The sequence below is a fragment of the Thunnus maccoyii genome, chromosome 23 (assembly GCF_910596095.1).
Source record: "Thunnus maccoyii chromosome 23, fThuMac1.1, whole genome shotgun sequence".
In the NCBI taxonomy this organism is placed as follows: Eukaryota; Metazoa; Chordata; class Actinopteri; order Scombriformes; family Scombridae; genus Thunnus; species Thunnus maccoyii.
Window position 1 is genome coordinate 10,689,928 of NC_056555.1, and position 19,258 is coordinate 10,709,185.

A 19,258-nucleotide genomic window follows, 5' to 3' on the forward strand; every position below is an offset into this window, starting at 1 on the left:
AGTTAATTGTTTTAAACTTCAGTTTCGGCATCTTTGGCTTTTACCTGCTGTTTGCAGTTTTAAACGAAAGAAATGACGTTTTAAAGAAATGACATAGCTTACCACAGAAACACTGCAGTTGACTGGATAGACGTACTGCAAGCTGGGTGGTGCCTGGTTTGGGCAGTAACAGAATCTTGATTCATATTTGATCAGAACTGCCTAGTTTGATAGTTTGATCTGAGTTTCGTGAGCCAGGTGCGCTGCGCTGGACAGACTAATTTGCATAAGGTTGAGGTTGAATCATTTTTATGCAAATACAGATACAGTAGAGGATCCTTCAACTCACTATGCCATATCCATCATGCACCACGCAGTTTTTATTATAATTAATAGAATCCTTCGACTTCCACAGACAGTCTGCGTGCCACATTACCTACTGAACTTTGCCTCCAAGACAGGACGGATGTTAGGAGGAATTCAAATTTGCTCGTTTACAGATGAGTATTTGGTTGTTGACAGTATCAAATGCCTCCTTTAAGTCTAAAAATACGGCCCCAACAACACCTCCTTTGTGCATTTTTAGTTTGACATTCTCCAAGGAGAGGCAATTTGCTGTCTCAGTGGAATGGCTGACTCAAAAACCAAATTGCAATGTGTAAGGGCTACTGTTGAGATGAGTGGTCAGCTGTTCAGCAACACATTTCCCTGCGATTTTGTAAATGACGGGTAAAATGCTAATAGGTCTGTAATTGCTCACATCAGTCGGGTCTCCTGATTTATGAACTGGCACAACGATGGCTGACTTCCAGTCCTTGGGAAACTTCCCTTTTTTAATAGAGGCATCAATTATCTTCATTATTGGTTCAGTGAATGAATTTGTACAGGTTATACCGCCCACCCTTAAGTGTGTGCATAGATGGTATGTGTGTGTGTGTGTGTGTGTGTGTGTGTGTGTTAACCTGTGCAGGGTCCAGGGGGTTGGGGAAGATGGCGCTGACCGGTCTCTCTCGTGGAGACAGGCAGGCGTTTTCTCTGGAATGCTTGTGTTTCTCTGCCATCTGGGGTGAACCTGGAATGGATGGTATGAGATGTTAGAGCAGTAACACACACAGACTGTGCACGTGCCGACACGAGGGACCAAGCAGCAGCAAGGTGTTAGAGTATTACCCACAAATACTGGCGATCAGGAAAGGCCGATCTCTCTTTCTCTCTCTCTCCTTCCAAGCCTCTACCATTTTTTCAGCCTCACTACCTCCACAACATGATAAATGGCCTGCCCCAACCTCCCCCCCCCCCACCCCCCACCCCCCCACACACACTCATACACCTCTACCTCCTTCAACCCCACTCCCTCCCTCCCCTCTCTCTGTTAAGACTGGACAATCACGAGAGCGACACGTGCTGAACCTCGACACAGAAACATATGTAACACACGTATGCAAATACTGAAACCCTCACACCCCATATGTGACATTAGCTTACTATATGGATCTCGATCCATTAGCGAATGTGATAGCACTTGGAAGGCTATCATATGAGGATGAGATACCCATCGCTGGCTCTCATTCAGATAAGACCACACGAGCAATAATTCTCTGCAGGCTTTATGGGTAGACAGAGGCCACTTTTATAAGGGCACCGCCCGCTGCCAGCAGCTTGCCAAAGGGGAGTGTATACGCTTCCATAAACGTCTTCATATATTCTTACTTTTTATGATGTGGGTCAGGCAGAAAGGCGTTTGTACATTTCAGCAAAGTGAGATAAGAGGGCAGTGAGAGAAAAGCATTAGATATTCACACTTCACTGTAGTGGAGGCTTGGATAGCAGAGGCCAGGGCTGGACTTGGAGATTGTATTGAAGTCCAAGAGGGATACTCCACAGAGCTGTAATCATTTCTTACTTGTTCTTGCTCCGTCTTGCATTTTCACCGGCTCCATGTTTCTTTTAGCAGCATTTGTCTCCACGTCTTGGCCCATTTCATTTTTCATCTCAGCTAATTGTGTATTCTCTCTATTTTCAATTCTCTATTCAGTCTCTGACTTTCCTTTCAACCCTCCCTCCTCATTGTTCTTACTTTATTTTTTTTATTTTTTTTGCTCCCTCTCCTTCATGTATCCCTAGCTGTCTAGTCTAACCTCGCTCACCTCAGCGAACAGGACGCTGCGCTGTCTTGAAAGAACATCGTGTCACTGAAAGGTCAAAGGTTTAGTCCCCATGTTCAGTGTGTCTTGCTGAACCCCTGTCTGCTTCCTACGTGTGAGTCCCTCTGGATTGAAATATCAGCTAAAAGCCAACAACAGTATATTGAATTCTAAAATCCTGCAGTCTCACCTCTGGCACTGGAAGGGGCTGAGCTGGTGACGTTGGGGGAGGCAGAATGGTTGGAGCTGAGGCTCGAGGTAGACGGACTGGGCTATAGGTGGGATGACAATGATAACAATAATTACATCATTATTATGAAGCTTATGAGCTTATTTTATATATTCATATTCATCCAAAACTAGAAAAATGACTGTAATCTTATATGAAACAGAGCAACTGTAAAGCAGAACGTTGCTTAAAAAAAGGACTCAACAAGTTAATGACAGTTAAAGATAACTGAAGAAAAAATAGCAAAATACAAGTTACCTATTAAAGGAATAGTTAGACATTTTGCAAAATTCACTTGTTTGCTTTCATTCCAAGAGTCAGATGAGGAGATCGATACCACTCTCATGTCTGTACAGTAAATCTGATGCCAGCAGCCAATTAAGTTAGCTTAGCTTAGCATAAAGACTTTAAACAGGGGGAAATGGCTAGCCTGGCTCTGTCAAAAGGTAACAAAATCTGTCTACTAAAGTTCACTTATTAACTAACTAACTAACATGTTATGTCTTGTTTGTTCATCAAGATCATCATCAAGTGTATAATCCACACGCTGTGGTTTTACGGGGGTCCTGAGCTGGACTATTTCTTGGCCAGGTGCCATGACTTCCTGGAATCATCACCTGTTGCCTGGCAACCTTGCAATGATGACAAGGCTAAGCTAACTAGCTGATGGCTGGAGCTTCATATCTATAATACAGATATGACAGTGGTATCCATCTTCTCATTTTATCCTTGGAATAAGCATATTTCCGAAAATTATCTGTAATTATTATTATTATAACATTACAATTATTATTATTGTAAATTACTGTATAATTCTGCTAATAGCTCTTAAATTAATCTTAAAGCTCTGTTTATGCTGATATTAGCTTTGCCATTAGTTTATTAAGGTAGTGCACTAGTTTACTAAGCTAAATTAAAAATAAGGTGTCTCCAGGAAGATGGGGGTTAAAGTGCACTTTGTAAATTGAAATGTACCATAATAATACTCATCTTTAGGATCACCTTGCAGTGAATTGTGCTTGATCTATGGAATAAAAGCTATGATGTTCAAAAATAATATCATAACAGGTTCAGTCACATCCCTGACAACAGCTTTTTTTTTCTCTCATGATTTTCTCTGCTGCCTGTTATTTCCAGGCCTGCCAGGTGCAGCAGACAGCTTGCCAGGAGTTGTCGGCAGCTGAATTGGCCAAATCTAGTTTAGATTACTGCCCAACTCCAGCGAGCTCCCTGGACAGACCACACAAAGCAGTGTGTCCTTATTTGATATAATCATGACAATTTGCTTGGCCGGACAAAGCCCTGAACAAGCAGGGAGGAAGATACAAAGAGAAAGGGCGGAAAGGAGAGAGAAATGAGAGTGAGAGGCATTAAAAAGGTATTCTGTAGGGAGCAGGAGGGCAAATGTTGGGATATGGACTCAATCTACGACTTTAACAGCCTTTGTGTGGTGCGAGTGTGTTGATTGGCAAGTGTTTGCATGTGTTTGTGAATAACAGAGAGAGAGAGAGAGAGGGGGGGGGAGAGACTACCTGCATGTTGAAGACTTCATCTGAGCTCTCCGATTGCCCTGTGATGTTGCTGACTTCATTGGAGGCCTGAGATGACAGAGAGGACGAGGAGTAGCGGTTCACCGCAGGGTAGCTGAGGAGACTGAGGGTGAGAGCAAGACATAAAGAGACGGTTATGATCTCTTTCAGGAAAGGGAGAGAGGTTATGGTATTATGTTTCATCATTCTCAAGAGGTTCGACTCACCGAAAATTCAGTGAGAGCCGCACAAAGACAGACGAAAAGGGAGGCAGGGAGGGGAGAAAGACAAACAGAGAGACAAATGGGCAGAAAATGTCAGATTAGAAGATGATAATCGATGCAGGAATCACAGCATTTCATCAAGCATATTTCTGCCAAAAGGCAAAAGGGTAAAAGAAAGGTTAGAGAACAAACACAAAAGGAAGGTTAAAACAGAAATCTTTACCAAGAAGATGTAACCTGGTTTTGTGTTGTCAAACAGAGCACAAAAAAAAGAAATCAAGACTCAATAAGCAAAATGTGAAATGTCACTGGGAGATTGCCGCGATGTGTGCGTCTGAATTTTTCTGTGTGGCTGTGCCCCTCTGGGATCAGACTGTGGAGGCGGAATGTCGCAGGTAGACAGAGTGGCAGGGTCACTGAACACATCAAAAAAGACACGCACACACAGGAACACACATATGCGCACAGTCTGCCTGCTGGCCTAGCAGCAGCCACGCAGACATATCCCTGTGGGTGCCAGCCAAGCCACCCCCACCTATTGTATGCCCAGATGGAGCCACACCGGTAAAGAACAGAAGAAGAAAAGAAGAGAGCAAAGGAACAGAGTCTGGTGTTTGAGGTGAGGTGCGGACTCAAGAAAGTAAAATAATAAAAGGAAGTAAGATCAAGACTGAGGTCTGCAGTGAAGGGCAGCACAGGAAGGTTAGACAATATGAAGGAATTTAAAAAAAATATCCTGTGACTGAAGTGAAAATTCCTTTTTTTGATGTTTTTGATCCCTACTATAATATAAAGAAATAGTAAGTGACATTGTGTTCTTTCAATAAAAAAAATAAACTAAAGAGAGACACAATTGAATCAGACAAAAGACAGATCTTTTCTTAACTAAACAGAAAAACAAAACACGACAAAAAAAAGGTTGTCACCTTCGCCTGGCAACCCCTCTGCCACCGTCTGGGCTAATGATGTTGGGCACAGAGTTTCTGCACGTACGTGGGCTCCCGTTGGTGAAGTGCACTGGGCTTGCGCGCACATAAGCCGGAAACTCCTGCAGTTTCAAATTGAAGAAGAAGAAGTGCACATAATTAAATGCTTCTTCATGCCAGCATGAGGTCTGTAAATAAAATACACACAAATACAGATGAAGGAAGTGTGTTTAATGAGCTGAAGCTTTCTCCTCGGAGGACTGAAGGGGTCATTCACTCGGAAGTCTGAACACAGCGGTCGGTTTCAGTCGGCACATACAGCGTGTGTTTCTCTTTAAGACTTCAGTTAATGATTTGAGGAGAATGATGTTACGCAAGTGGGATTGTTTTAATCTTCCTAATACGTGATTTATGGTCATTAACTGAAATAACTTCTGTTTAACTTGAATTTTCAATCCCTCATTAAATCTGAAATGTGCAAATTTTGAAACGCACCCTTTAAAATGCAGCATCATGAGATGTCAACGATCACAAACATGGCCTCTTGCCTACCTGTATGCCGAGACTGGATTTCATCAAATGAAACTGGTCCACTAACTTCTTGTGGAGAGGTCTCATATCCTGAGGAACAAATTTCTCGTGCACAGCGAGGCCATACTCCAGAATATGTGCCTGCAAGACGAAAGCTGGTTTATGTCTTGGACAACATCTGAAGGTAAATTAATTCCAAATGAAACAACTCTTTCACCTCTGTTAAACGCTAAATATTTGCTGATTTGTTGCGAAGTTGCACAGTTGGAATAAATCTTAAAGTTAATGGTTTTGCTTTTTCACATTATTAAATGACTTTTTAACAAGAACAATTTGTGAAAACAAATCGTTTTACAGTATTTCAGATTCATCGTAAATGTGTACATTTTGTTTTTAACTCCTATTACAAACCTGTTCAAACATGAGCTCTCTCAGTCGCCCGATCTTCTCCCCATCCTCGGGATGATTCATAATGTAGTCCTTCACAAAAAAGGCCTGTGCGGAGACAAAATGCACAACATCTGTTATGCACACACCAGGAGCTGAAGCAGTAGGCTTTCTGCACTGCAGTGTTACCTGAATCCCCGCTGGGCTGACACAGTGAATTAGTGTCCACACTTTTTTTTTCTTTTTTCTTTTTGAATCCTTAAAAAAACATTCACGAACAAACTGACAAAAAAAAAAAAGGCAAACAGAGTAAACTAACATCTGACTCAAATGGGGAGTAATACTCCTTACTGCGTTCCTGTGTTGTGATATTAATATCAAGTTCAGGGACCAGAATAAAACGGCTAAAAATAGAGAAAGAAAAAAACGGTGCCAAATGGATATTAGTAATCTCACAGGACTGATTTTACTTTGATTTAGGAGCCAATTTGGTTGGACTTTGTAAGCCTTTTTATGTCACTTTTATTCATGTCACTGCTTCCTGTTAAAGATCATGTCTCTTCAGAAACGTCATGCTTCTTGATTATGGCTTACAGCCTTTGCTTTCTATTCTCTTCTCAGACATTTCCTTCAAAAAGGCGACTCAAAGGAGAAGCAGATAAGATGAAAAATTTCCTGGTCCGCTTTGAATGATAATAACTTTTTTTTTTTCCCGCATCCACACATTTAACGCCAGGTCCTTGCTGTTTACAATGCCATCAACACTTGTGATGTGTCTACAGATTATGGTAAATCCTTTTCAATCTGCATCGGAGTACACAAAGAGGAGATGACAAACCGATGAAAGACCTGGCAAAAAATCTGTTTTGAAATCTGCCACAGAGGGAAAAACACACACACACAAAAAAAATGGACTGAAAGGTAAAGGGGGAGTTCACAAAAAGATCAGCAGGGCTCTTCTATCAAGGACACAGCTGTCTATCTCCAAAGAGACAGAGCCAGACGACAGTTAAAAGACGGGAAAAGATGCTCACTGTCGCTTCACACACGTAGATCCCCCATCAATGAATGCATGAGACTATGGCTTGCAGACTGTGAATCCTCAATAAAAAAAGTAATATTATTATTCCAGACAAACATCCTCAGATGACAATCCTTATCAAGATCGAATATATTAGTATGCATTGAACATGATGTCATGCTCCTCTCCTATAGCAATGCCATGCAGCACAGATGGACACGAAATCCAAGATATCTCATCACATAAACGTTATTACACTCTATATAGTTGATGTACTATAAAGTACATATGCAACAGTGCCAAGGTAGTAATTCTAAAGAGAGAAGTGCTGCGTTTCGGCAGGAAATCCTGTCCGAGGACCTCCAGAAACGGCAGCGAAAATAATCAATAAACTTCTACAAATGATGGAAATCTCTCGTCGGGCAGCAGGGAGTGAGACCCCGCCATGGAGTGGCTCAGTTAATCATTAGAAAAGTCCAATTAGAGATGGAAACGCTGAGGGGAGAGGAAATAAATCAGACAACATTCCCCCTAAAGGGTTCCAACTCAAACTAAAGCAATAAATCTGAATATTAATAATGACAATTTCCCCTTCATTTGTAGCCGAGCAAACCTCAGCAGCTGTCAATCGGCATTAAGCGGGGAAATTAATAGGTTTGCGTCGCACTCCATGGGGTCCTGCATGTGATATTCAGGACAGAAAAATGAGCTTTTGAGTGTTTGCTGTGTCCGTCTCATGCGAAGTCATTGAAATATGTTTCCGTTTCTATTGTGTATGATATGAAAATACAAATTACAAACGGTTGAAAGAAGTCATTTTTTACCCAGAAGAATCCCATTTACACATTCAAATATACATTTAAAAAAATGGCATGAACCTACCAACAGTGGATAAAAGCAAAAGGGCTGCTCTATAAGTACATTAGAAGCTGAAAGTCATACCATATGCTATCATTTTTCTAACAAAATAATGGCAGAAAGGGAGGAAAGCACTTCAGCGACCCTTGCCTTTGCGGCTCTATCAAGTATCCTACAAACCTTAATAGGCTACTTCTACACAGAGGCATGCTCTTCTGCACAAAACCAATATACGCTCACTCACATACAGTATATGCCCACACCCACACACACACACACACACACACACAGGCATGCATGCACAAACATGCACCCCCACATACACGCTCTCAGTGGAAAAGGGTGGTTGCTATGCGACACAGAGCAAGTCGCTTAGTCCACTCAGTTTGGTGAGGGTAAAAACCGTTTTCTTGAGTAGATTTTTAGTCCTTTTCCGCAATTGTGCTCTTCCTGCTTAGGAAATTGTACTGTAGCGCAAGAAAATGATGCTCTCCTGCAACTGGAGCTTTAGGAGATGAAGTAGATTGAAAAGCTTGTCGGAGTATTTCAGTTTTTCTCTATCAACATGTGTGTCTGTCTTTAACAGCTGCATAAACACGCCCATCTCACTCATCCAGCCATTATTAGCCATCCATCTCTCTCTCCTCCTTCCTCCCACTCCTCTATCTGCCATTTTTTGACCTGACCCCTCTCTCTCCCCACATCTATCCTTCAAACCATCCATCCATCAACTCAGCTCCCCCATCCATCCACCCATTCGTGTGTCACCCATCCATCTAATTTTTCCCGCTTCCACCTTCTCCTGCTCTCCAGTCATCTATCCGTTCGACCAAACCTTCACCCAGCCATTCATGCATCCATCCATCTCTCCATCCATCTGGTCATCCGCTCCTCCCTCCACAAAATGGTCTCTCTGTCCATACATCTCTCCGCTTACATCCACCTTCATGCATCATTATGCAATCCATATGTCATTGCCTTCTTCTTGCTCGCTCTCTAAAATCCTCCAACCTTATCTTTCATATATTCGTCCATACCTCTTGGTAGCGGGCCAGCCCCCCATTGACAGCGGCGTCGATGACCCCGTTGAGGCACATGGTGAGGGGGTTGATGTTCTGCATCTGCCGGTTTTGACACTGGGTGATCAATGTCCGTAATTGCAAGTTCTTGTTCTCGATCACCTCGATGGCATTCTCCAGCGGGCTAACTTCCACCTGCGAAGGGAGAGGTTGTATTAACCAGTGTTAGGTTATCGACTGTGAAAGACTTTTACTTAACCCTTTCTGAAGATGTGTGAATTCACCTTTTAAAAAAACTACGTTCTCAATAAATTTGTACACAAAACTTGACATAAATCACCATTTTTTCCCCAAATGGCACAGCTTTTACGATAGAGGACAATTCTTTAAACCTGTATTAACACATTTTTTTAGCCACTCCGGGGGAGCGGAAACAAGCTGTAAACACAGTAGTGACATATTATCACTTTTTCAGTTAATAAGGCAAACTTGCTGGCAAAAAACGGCTTATTTACACATCCAGCAGATGCAGAGCAACATTAGCATTTGTTTGATGAATGTCAGTCCAATATTAACTCCCCTTTTAGCTCAATTTTGGTCTCCACCAATTGCTAAGGGAAGCATCAGGCTCTTTAGCTGCCAAATACGTTAACTTTGACTGTCTTAAGTTTGATGCTAGGCAGGTAGTGTACAGTTGATTTATTTTCAAAGAAAACAGCTGCATGCTGCATCTGGAAACAAGAGAGGTAAGATTGAATCAAAATAGTAATGTTTCAGGGGGCATAAAACCAACGCTAAAACAGTCTGTAGAGCTGAGAGTTGGGTTTTAATTCTCTGGCTTTATCAGTATGAGCAACACTTTTCACATACATATGGTCATTTGATTAATTGATAATATGAAAAAATAAACTATAGCAGCTTTAAGTATACCATAGTATATACGGTCACTTTTGGAAATGGAAGCATTAAAAATGTTCTTTCCTTCATCCTGCAGTTCTTTTCTCTCTTTTTCTTCCTCTGTCTCACACAAAGCTTAATCCGCTTGCTAATAAGAGCTTTTGCCAGTTCCATATTTCATATGCTATTGCACTGCATAACCATCATAGAATAACACTGGATTCACAATCCACAATTTCACACCGCGCTCAGCAGCTATGCACTAAAGAATATGTGCTGAGTCCCACTGAGACAGACACTGTCTTATGTTTTGCATACGCTGGACAAAACATTCAAAATCAAAGTATTTAAAATCCTTCCACTCCTTAGAGATCTGAAAGAGAAGATCCAAGACGGAAAGCTTTTGAGGGGATTTATGTGCAACACAGTGCGGGAATGGACTCGATTCGAATGTGATAATGAGTCCAGGCTAAAACATGAGAAGAAGTATTGGAAAAAATTCCCAATATAAAAATCAATTCCAACAAGATTGACATTTTTGTAATCAAAGCTAAGCAATTTGATTTTTAGGGTTAGGGACATCCAATCTATCCAATGGAGGGAATGAAATGTATCCAATAGCCCCAAACTCACGACCTAGGTCATTATTGATGGTCAATGCAATGACTTGGATCAATACTTGGATATTGGCTGGCAGTGCTCTAAATTGCAACCTGAAAAATAAAAGTGCATTACAGTGTCCCCTGTGTGAAATGACTTTGTTTTGTAGTTATGTCTTCATGGTTATTTCATCAGAGGTGGTCACACTCACCAGTTCTCTCTTCTCCACTTCAAACCAGCGTGAGATGCCTGGAAGACTCTGGACCAGAGTCAGAGTTGTCCTCTCCACCCACAGGCTCTGCATTAACACATAATATACACCTGAGTATTAGCTGATCGCTAAACATGGTTAAAAAAAATCCATAGCTCCATATGCCTGATGCCCACATGTACTCTATCTCTGGCCGACACTACACAATTTAATTACCGACATATAGTTTGAGAAAAACATGTTGAGCACACCTACTGCCAAACACCCACTTTTAGGTGTAGGTCAGATGTCATGTCTTATATCTAATATCATCATTCATGTTGCACCACTTATCCTGTCAGCCAGCACGCTTGTCAATATGCCAACATCCCACAAGGTCATTCTGACAGCACGTAAACTATGGAAACTCTAGCATTCACTGCAGGCTATTAACATAATATATTCACACGAGACTTGAGCACCTAAGGAAACACTTCCACTACAGTATATTTGTTGTAAACACGTCGATAAAAAAGAGCAATATTGTATTTTCTGTGTATGAGATTTCTAATGCCAACTTATAATGTTGACTTCTTGATAGTGCAGAAACTATTATCAACAGTCATTTATCAAGTAAAATGTAAAGCATTCAATGGTTCCAGCTTCCTTAAATTTGAGGATTTGCTGCTTTCTCTGTTTTATATCACTGTAAATTGAATATCTGGGGGATTTAGACTGTTGTATGGACAAAGGAAGCAATTTTAAGATGTTACCTTGAGCTCTGGGAAATTGTGATGGTCATTATTTTGTATTTTCTGGCATTTTTTATACATTAATAGATCCATCAATTCATCTGAAAAATAGTTCAGGTAAGGTCCAGTTACTAGTTTTCTCCAGAGCTTGCTTTGGTCAAATTACTGTTTCCAAGATCCAGAAATAACTGTCATGCTTAGTATACAGAAATACATCAAAATAATTGATAACATGATGGTCATTTTTCTCTATTTTCTGACATTTTAAACATTAATTAATCCATCAATTCATCTAAAATATGTTATGTTTTGGTCCAGTTACTAGCTTTTTCCAAAGCCTCTAGGATCCAGAAATAACAGTCACTCTCAATATAAAAAAATAAAACATATTAATTAGTTGCAGCTTGACTTCTGGATCTCATTCAAAATTGAGTACACATAGTTTAGTTTTATTTTAAAGGACATTAACTTTGTCCAAAATGTTAAACATCATTGTATTATTACTATTAGGGGTGCGCAAAAAATCGATTCACATAAGAATTGCGATTCTATCTCTGCCGATTCAGAATCGATTCACATGTTTCAGTCTTGCCACGACGCTGTTTTCCGTTTTTCCCTGACATGAGTTAGCTCGCTAAATCCCATAGATGGCGCAATGACGCCGCGCTGGTTTTCGCCCGGACCCAACTCCGGGGACAAGAGGGAAGTGAAGTGTGTGTCATGGAGACAGGGACTGCGAACAATGTAGCCATGGATGTAGCTCACAGAAAAACAAATACAACCTGGTCCATTGGCTATGAAGGCGATCATTTGGACATATTTTAGATTTTCTTATCTCGAAGGGAAGAAGGAGCTTGAAAAGACTAATTCCATTATCAGGTGCTGCAACGCAACTCCGCAGATTTGTGCCATTGTGGGCTTATTCATTTGTAACCGCTGTGAAACAGTCAGAAAATGTTTAGTTTTATTGATCTGATTCACCAGCTTCCTCACTAACGTTACCGGCGCCCCCTCTCTTCATTCACTCTCTAGCTCGCTCGACCACTGCTTCTCTCTCTCGTCTTTTTTAAAATGAGTCGGGAAGCCGTCAGCAAAGCCTAATTTTACTTTTAACGTTATCAAACGAAGAGAAATGTCTTCCTCTCTTCCTAGTAATGTTTTTGTCATATGGCAGGGTTGTACAGCGTTACAGGTTGCCTTTCTCCAAAAGTTGATTCTGGTTCAACTTTCTCGCTGTGGCCCCTGCAGCCCTCCTCCCCCACAGCCTGAACGCACAACGCACATCAGGTCTGCTGCCAGCTGGTTATCTGAGGACGGGAATGAGAAATTAATTTTCTCTCAATGAAAAACGTAGTCTCCTTGAAGCTTATGACAAACTGCCAAAAGCGAGCCAACGAGATGCAGCAGCGAAACAAGCGTTTAAACAGCTGTTCTGTATTTTGAAACAGTCAATAAAATTCAGTAAATAGCGAAGCTGCCTGTTTCATGACTTTATATTCATGTAGTAAATTTACAAATATCAATTAGATGGTAATCTGCATGAGAAATTAAGAAAAATAAACAAAATTGGTTATAATTATCACCCGCTTATAGTGATCAATTTTCTCGTTTGCACTTTACAACTAAATGTAGCAGGCAGCTGTTGTTTATTTGATTTAGTTATTTGAAGTATGAATTTAAGTTATTATTTGAAGTTTTGCACTTAGCAGTTTATCTTTGCAATCATTTTTATCTTTGTATAACGTATTCATTTGACCCTTTGTCTCAGGGCTGCTTTGGTTTCCTGTTGACTAAGTGGACTAAAGGAACATAAATCTTACTCAGGTTGACATTGAGTAGCAAATGTTTGACATTTGATTCAGTGTGATCTTTTTTATTTGAGACCTATAAAAGTGTCTACTGCAGTCAAATGGAAAGAGTAACTCAAAACATCAATCTAGAATCAAATCTATGAATGTATTGAATTGTGAACTGATTTTGAATCACTAATTGTTTTGAATCGCATATTGATTGTGAATCAAATCGTGACCCCAAGAATCAGAATCGAATCGTGAGATTTCTTGAATCGTGCACCCCTAATAATTATTTTTCTTAACACCAGAAGGACCTCTGTCTTCTGCTAGACCCACTCCACAGGCAGTAGACACAGTAGAGCTTAATTTATTGTAAGCTTAGTTTAGAGTCCAGCATTTTGCTCAAGGACCCTCCAGCAGAGCTGATGAGTGCTGACACAGCCTATTGATCCAGTGTCCTCAGGTTGAAAAAGGGTCTTCCGACTCACTACACAACCCAGCTGCCTTTTATTGATTTTATGCTTTTTAAGGCCAAGAAACCCACCTGAACACCACTTGAAAAAAACAAAAAAAAAAACAGTTTAAGAGCAGGAAGTTGAAAGGAAAACCTGACAAAAATAAAAGCCTTGACCTTTCTACAAATTGTTTTTTTTTTGCAGATAGAAATTCTTTGTTGAATTTTAGAAGCTTGTGCAGCCTTTTCACCTTTTTTTTTTATTGTGAGTGATTGCACCATATCCTGGTTGCTTCACACTTTTGTCACTATGCAAACATTTATCATACATATTATTCCCACCCGAGGGGCAGAGATATCTAGCCTGATGGAAATGTGATATCATGATTAAATTTGGCCAAATAGCCTTAATGGAACCGAGATGAAATGACTGCGTAGAGTGTGTGTGTTAGTGCTGAATATTTATGAGCCTAATATCAGGGTGTGTGTGGTGTGTGTCTGTGTGTACGTGTTTAGATTGCGTTCAGCTGCATTTGTGCGACTGAATTGACAGTAAAGAGTTCATTTTTGCTAAGCTGTACACAGCTCTGACTCCAAGTTTCTGAGTATAATTAGTGATACGGGTGTCACAATGAATAATACATGTACTACACACACACTAACACCTGAGCGCAGGTTCAAACCATCACTACTACACAAGCTCACAATTGATGAAAAAAGGTAGAGAGGGAAGAAAATGAAGCTATTTCACATCAGTCTGCGGCGCTGAAATGCTAATGATCATAAATGTGTAATTCCAGCTTCTGCGATATTCTAGAGAACTTGATCTTCCTGCCTGTTTATTTCATAGCAAATGGCATTTTGCAGCAACACACATCTTTCTGTGCATGTGTGTCTATGTAGTGCACACTGTATGCATGTATGTATGCATCTACACACTGTGCTGCATGTATATTCATCATCATCTCTTTTTCTGCTACTCGTAAATTTCTCTTTTTTTTCCAATACCTTGAACTCATTCTCTTTGTCTTTGGTGCCCTTGTGGAAGGGCCGGTCATATCTGAACTTCCAGATGTGATTGAACTTGTAGAAGCTTTTGATGTTGTCAGGCACTCCGTCTCTCTGTAGCACATCCTGACTCTCTGGGATGGGGGTTACAGCGTAGATCTGCAGGTCTGGAGGCACCGGAAGTTAAGGGAAAGAGCAAGAGAGCGACAGAGGGAAAGCGCTGCAGCACTAAAATGGAGAAGAATTCTTCAGTGACCCGAAAGAACATGGGCATTCACACACGGGGGACGAGGATACACACAGGATGGTGAGGTGTGTGGCTGTGTGTGCACTTTGACAACCACACACATACACAAACACTACATAAAATATTTTATTTTTTCATGCGGAAACAATACCTTGCTAAGGATATACTAATAGGCACCAGAACAATACCTGGATCCAAACCAGAATACTACACACCAAGACAACAAATGGTGCAAAAAGCTGCAATTTCTCTGTTTCTAAAGCTACTTTGATTGCTACTTTGTAGTCCAACCACAAAGAGAGAACAAAGGTACTAAATAGAGAAATAAAAAGCAAAGGGGAAAAAAAGTTGGAAAGCTTTTTGTCATATACAAAAGAAAAAAACAAAAAAAACCAGACAGCACACAAAGATTTGTCACTTTGAGCAGTGGAGAGTGGAGGGGGAAAGAGTCATTAGTGATTCAATGAGAAACCCCTGCACCACAATGAGCAGCGTCACCAGAGAAATATGACTTGAGACAGCTAACATACAAACATTCATACACATGAGTGTTTGCGACAAGGATATACAGATGGGTGAGCAAGAGTGACTCTATTGATTAGAGTTATGTGAGAATTATACAGCAGTGTGCTAATTTATTCAGATGTTAGCTGTCTTTTCTAGTATGGAAAGTGCATTACATACAAAAACACTATGAAAAGGACAAAAAGGGACATACAGAAAAACTTAAGACATGTCTCTCCTCTATCTGGTTGTTATGTTTTAGTGCTGCTCTCTTCAATCTTAGTGTCATTATGTCAAGGAGTCTGCCTTTTTCCCCTCCCTCTCCCTCTATATAGGCCAACATTTGTCCCATACACTCGTGTGAATAATTAAAATGCCTCCCCTATAGTGCAGCTGAATTTGAACACAGTGCATGGAAATGAACAGTATAGCTCAAGGTGTGATGATTCTTTCCCTAATAATGGGTTAAGAGATTAGAAAGGTTATTTAAACCACTGTAATAGTGAGTAAACCTATTGTTAATATTAACAGTATATCAATATATGGTCCACCCTCCAAAAAAAACAGTTTTCAGTCATGAGTAGTGTTCCTGTCATGGAGAGGTTGTGAGAGGTTCCTGTCAGGCTACACAAAGCCCACAGTTAACCTCTACCAATCAGAGGGATATGATTGTCAGTATGTAGCCTGAGAGACAGAGTCCAGGATAATAGCCCTCCCTGCTGCTCGTGAAGCTTATTGCGAGAGATAATAATTGATGTGACCCAAATGAATGCAACATCTTTATCGACTCAGAGTTTCTCTCAACTGAATTATGGCTGCTGGATAGCGAGAAGATGCTGTTTAGGAAGATTTTAGTGAGTAAATCCATTAAAACCGTTAAAGTGCAGGAGAACAAAAAAAGGGGTTTTGAAATCTCTCTCCAGTGGAAATTTGTCTCTCGTTTTTGTGTTCATGCATATGTGTTTCATAGTATGTTGTAGTATCTGATTCTGAATACTGCACGTAATATGCAGTACAGTGAGAGCATTCCTGTGAATGGGCCTTTGATAATGACAACAAAGAGATTGCCGGAGAAAGAGCGAGGCATGATCTCTGGTAGCGTGCGTCTCCTTACAGGCAATTGTGTGCATGTAAACACAAGGCGTGCTGTGTGCGTATATGTGTACATATGCGTGTGTACTGAGCTGTAGTCGATCTGTATGCATTTCCACATGCCTGACTGTGCCTGCTCAGCACGGATGCATGGCTCCACGCTAAGTGAATGAATTTGTATGTGCCATTCTCTATATCCAAGGATACACTGCGCGTCTGCCTGGTATATGGTCTGGTCCGGCTGGTTGACGTGCTGCATGGCGATGGCGTGGGGGAACTCGTTGAGCATCCGCTGCTGGAAAGCCTCCAGCCTCTCGTAGTCATGGCCGCGGCACACAAACTCCTTATTCTGCAGAGGGAGAGGAAAAGGCAGCGTGGGGTTAGCTTGACATCTAGTGGTCGCGTACTGCAACTGAAGCCTTGGCTACAGACTCTACCAAGGACAGACTCTGTTACATCATTAAATGGCATTGAATAAGAGTTGCTGAATGTCACCTCACACTGAAAGAGTCTTACATAAGAGAAATTAATTCTTCCTGCAGGCATGTTTCTTCTTTGGAGAGAGTAAAATTAATACTGTATTCAACTTGCTATTCATGACACAGTGGGAAAATGGAGATTTCTTTACCCGCAAGAAGAAGGGAAACTTCTTTCCATAGAAACCCACTCTGAAGAATTCAGGTTCAAGTCTTTGCTGGTCCATGATCTTGTCATAGAGAGATGCTTCCATCATCTAGCAATGGAAATCAATGACAACATTATATATAAACAACAACAACAATTACCAAGCGGATTTGCATGTAGGTGCATTAAATGAGTAAAATTACTTTGTTTACTTGGTAGCTTTTCTGAATCAAATGAGTCACTTAAAACAGTCTTTCTTCATGAAATGTGTCTTTAACTTTAACTCACCCTCATCTTGCTTAAGTTCCTGTAGTCATAATAAGACTCATACTGGTCAGCAAGCTCTCTGCACAGGATGATGCCATTCTCCCAACACTGAGGATAGAGACACAAACACACATGCACATACATTTAAAACACAGTGAAAGCAACTGAATAAACGTTTTGTTCTATGAAACTTCAACCCTGCGTGTGCTCTGCAGTGGTGCTGCTAAACTGCATTACCTCCACTGGATGGCACTGGTGAGTCAACAATATCATGGTGAGTCAAATATAACCTCTTCATGCAGGTACACGCAGCACCCAGCCATCTTGCTAATTAAATGAAAAGCTTTCCTTTCCTGCCGCCTTCTAATCCCTGTGCAGCAGCACCGCAGATGGCATAGCTTGTGAATGTGAAAGAAAATTGGACTATGACTAACGAGGAGAGCAGTTTTAATGATTCCGCAGAGCTATGTTATTTCATCAGGGAAGCTGAAGGTTTTTTTTTTTTTTGTGTGTAATTTTGGAGGGTTTCAATAATGACACTTTTCCCTGAGTACAGAACAATGAGAAGGGTAGTTAGGATAAAGAGATAAAATTAGAGGAGGGGAGTGAGAAGGAAGAAGACAGAAAGAAAATATGTGCTTCCTGAAGAAGAAGCTGTTAAGTAACAAAGTGAAATGCTGCAGCATCCTGAATCAGCTGAGCTGTGTTTAAGCTGCCAATCTCACTATTCATTCTTTGCTATTGCCTCAAACCGCCTATGCACATCACGCTTCATCTGTCAGTCTTGCTGTCATCATCTCCCACAACGCTTCTAAAAAGGAAAGGTGTAGGATACCGTGGGACGCTATAGATCCTTCTTTAATTACATCCGCCCGCTATTCATCTGATTAAACCGAGGAGCTGTTGATGCCTCGAGCCGCTGTCACGGCTCATGACAGGGAGAAATTGAATGTCTGACCAGCAGTGACATGCATTTTTGTAGCTCTGTGCAGCTCACAGCCATGCACTACTTTCCTCTTAAGTGGGGATTTCATTTCCTGTGAATGATGTCACGTCGCCACTAAACAAGCGAGGAACTTCCCTGCTGCGGCTGCTGCATTTCAGTATTAATGTTTAATGAATTTATTCATGGCTGTTGTGTTAAAAATCAGGGTATTGATAGCTAACATGGATTTATTCTAAGTGAACCATTAGTAGCATGGCTGTGCTTCTTTTTCAATGCCAGGTATGAATCTGATGTGCATTTATATTTTTGCATGTTAGAATATGTATGAGAAGCTGACATGCTGCTGGTTGTCAGCTTAGGAAAACATACATGCACTGAGCTTGAAGCATGCTCTTGCTTCACAGCGGCTTAGCATGTATTAGCGTGTTGATACAAACATGTCTTAAAGCTGCATTTAACAGCCTGCCTAAAAAGTAAAAAAGCAATGTGCTACCAAAGTGCTGAAGACAGGAATATTCTTGTTTAGGTTTAATAGTAAAGATATATATACACTACCAGTCAAAAGTTTGGATACACACACACACTCATTTCAATGAATGGTATGGTACTGTATGTGTGTTTCAGCTCACCTTCCCCCTGTCAAAGTTCTGGACAATAGTGAGATGCAGATACTCTTTTCTTTGCCACTCGCTCTGCATGGGGTAGTTGAGAAACTCTCGTAGCGGCCTGTCTGACCACTCCAGTAACTCATCATACAGCAGCAGTGTGTACGACGCCTCTGTGACACACAAACACACACACACATATAGACTGACAGTCATCATCATATTCAACCTCTGCAACACATACTGTCAAAAATATTCATCTCAAAGCAGCAGTAGGCATTTTTAGTGAAACATGACAGATTCAGTGTCTCGTCTTTCTCTATATGAGTCATGGTAGCGGTTCAGAGCAACACATGCAGACGTGCAGCGCCCTAAGAATAAAAATATGAAAATATGAAAAGACAGTAAGGATGACTGGTGAGTCCAGTAACT

At 40.9% G+C, this 19,258-nt stretch overlaps 1 protein-coding gene across 4 annotated transcripts in view; it reads right to left on the reverse strand.

The window, feature by feature from the left end:
- Positions 1–19,258, reverse strand: part of dock4b (dedicator of cytokinesis 4b) — a 120,506-nt gene that overhangs the window by 10,266 nt on the left and 90,982 nt on the right. For 3 of the 4 annotated variants that reach the window (XM_042403105.1, XM_042403106.1, XM_042403103.1), the window contains 13 exons: positions 18,851–18,999; positions 17,297–17,383; positions 17,013–17,117; positions 16,592–16,733; positions 14,542–14,708; positions 10,556–10,642; positions 8,866–9,042; positions 5,974–6,057; positions 5,584–5,703; positions 5,032–5,153; positions 3,885–4,005; positions 2,314–2,395; positions 942–1,051 (listed from right to left, as the gene is read on the reverse strand). In XM_042403105.1, coding sequence (XP_042259039.1) covers positions 942–1,051; positions 2,314–2,395; positions 3,885–4,005; positions 5,032–5,153; positions 5,584–5,703; positions 5,974–6,057; positions 8,866–9,042; positions 10,556–10,642; positions 14,542–14,708; positions 16,592–16,733; positions 17,013–17,117; positions 17,297–17,383; positions 18,851–18,999 — 1,553 coding nt within the window. The remainder of the gene's footprint in view (positions 1–941; positions 1,052–2,313; positions 2,396–3,884; positions 4,006–5,031; positions 5,154–5,583; positions 5,704–5,973; positions 6,058–8,865; positions 9,043–10,555; positions 10,643–14,541; positions 14,709–16,591; positions 16,734–17,012; positions 17,118–17,296; positions 17,384–18,850; positions 19,000–19,258) is intronic. The other variant, XM_042403104.1, reaches the window with a different exon arrangement.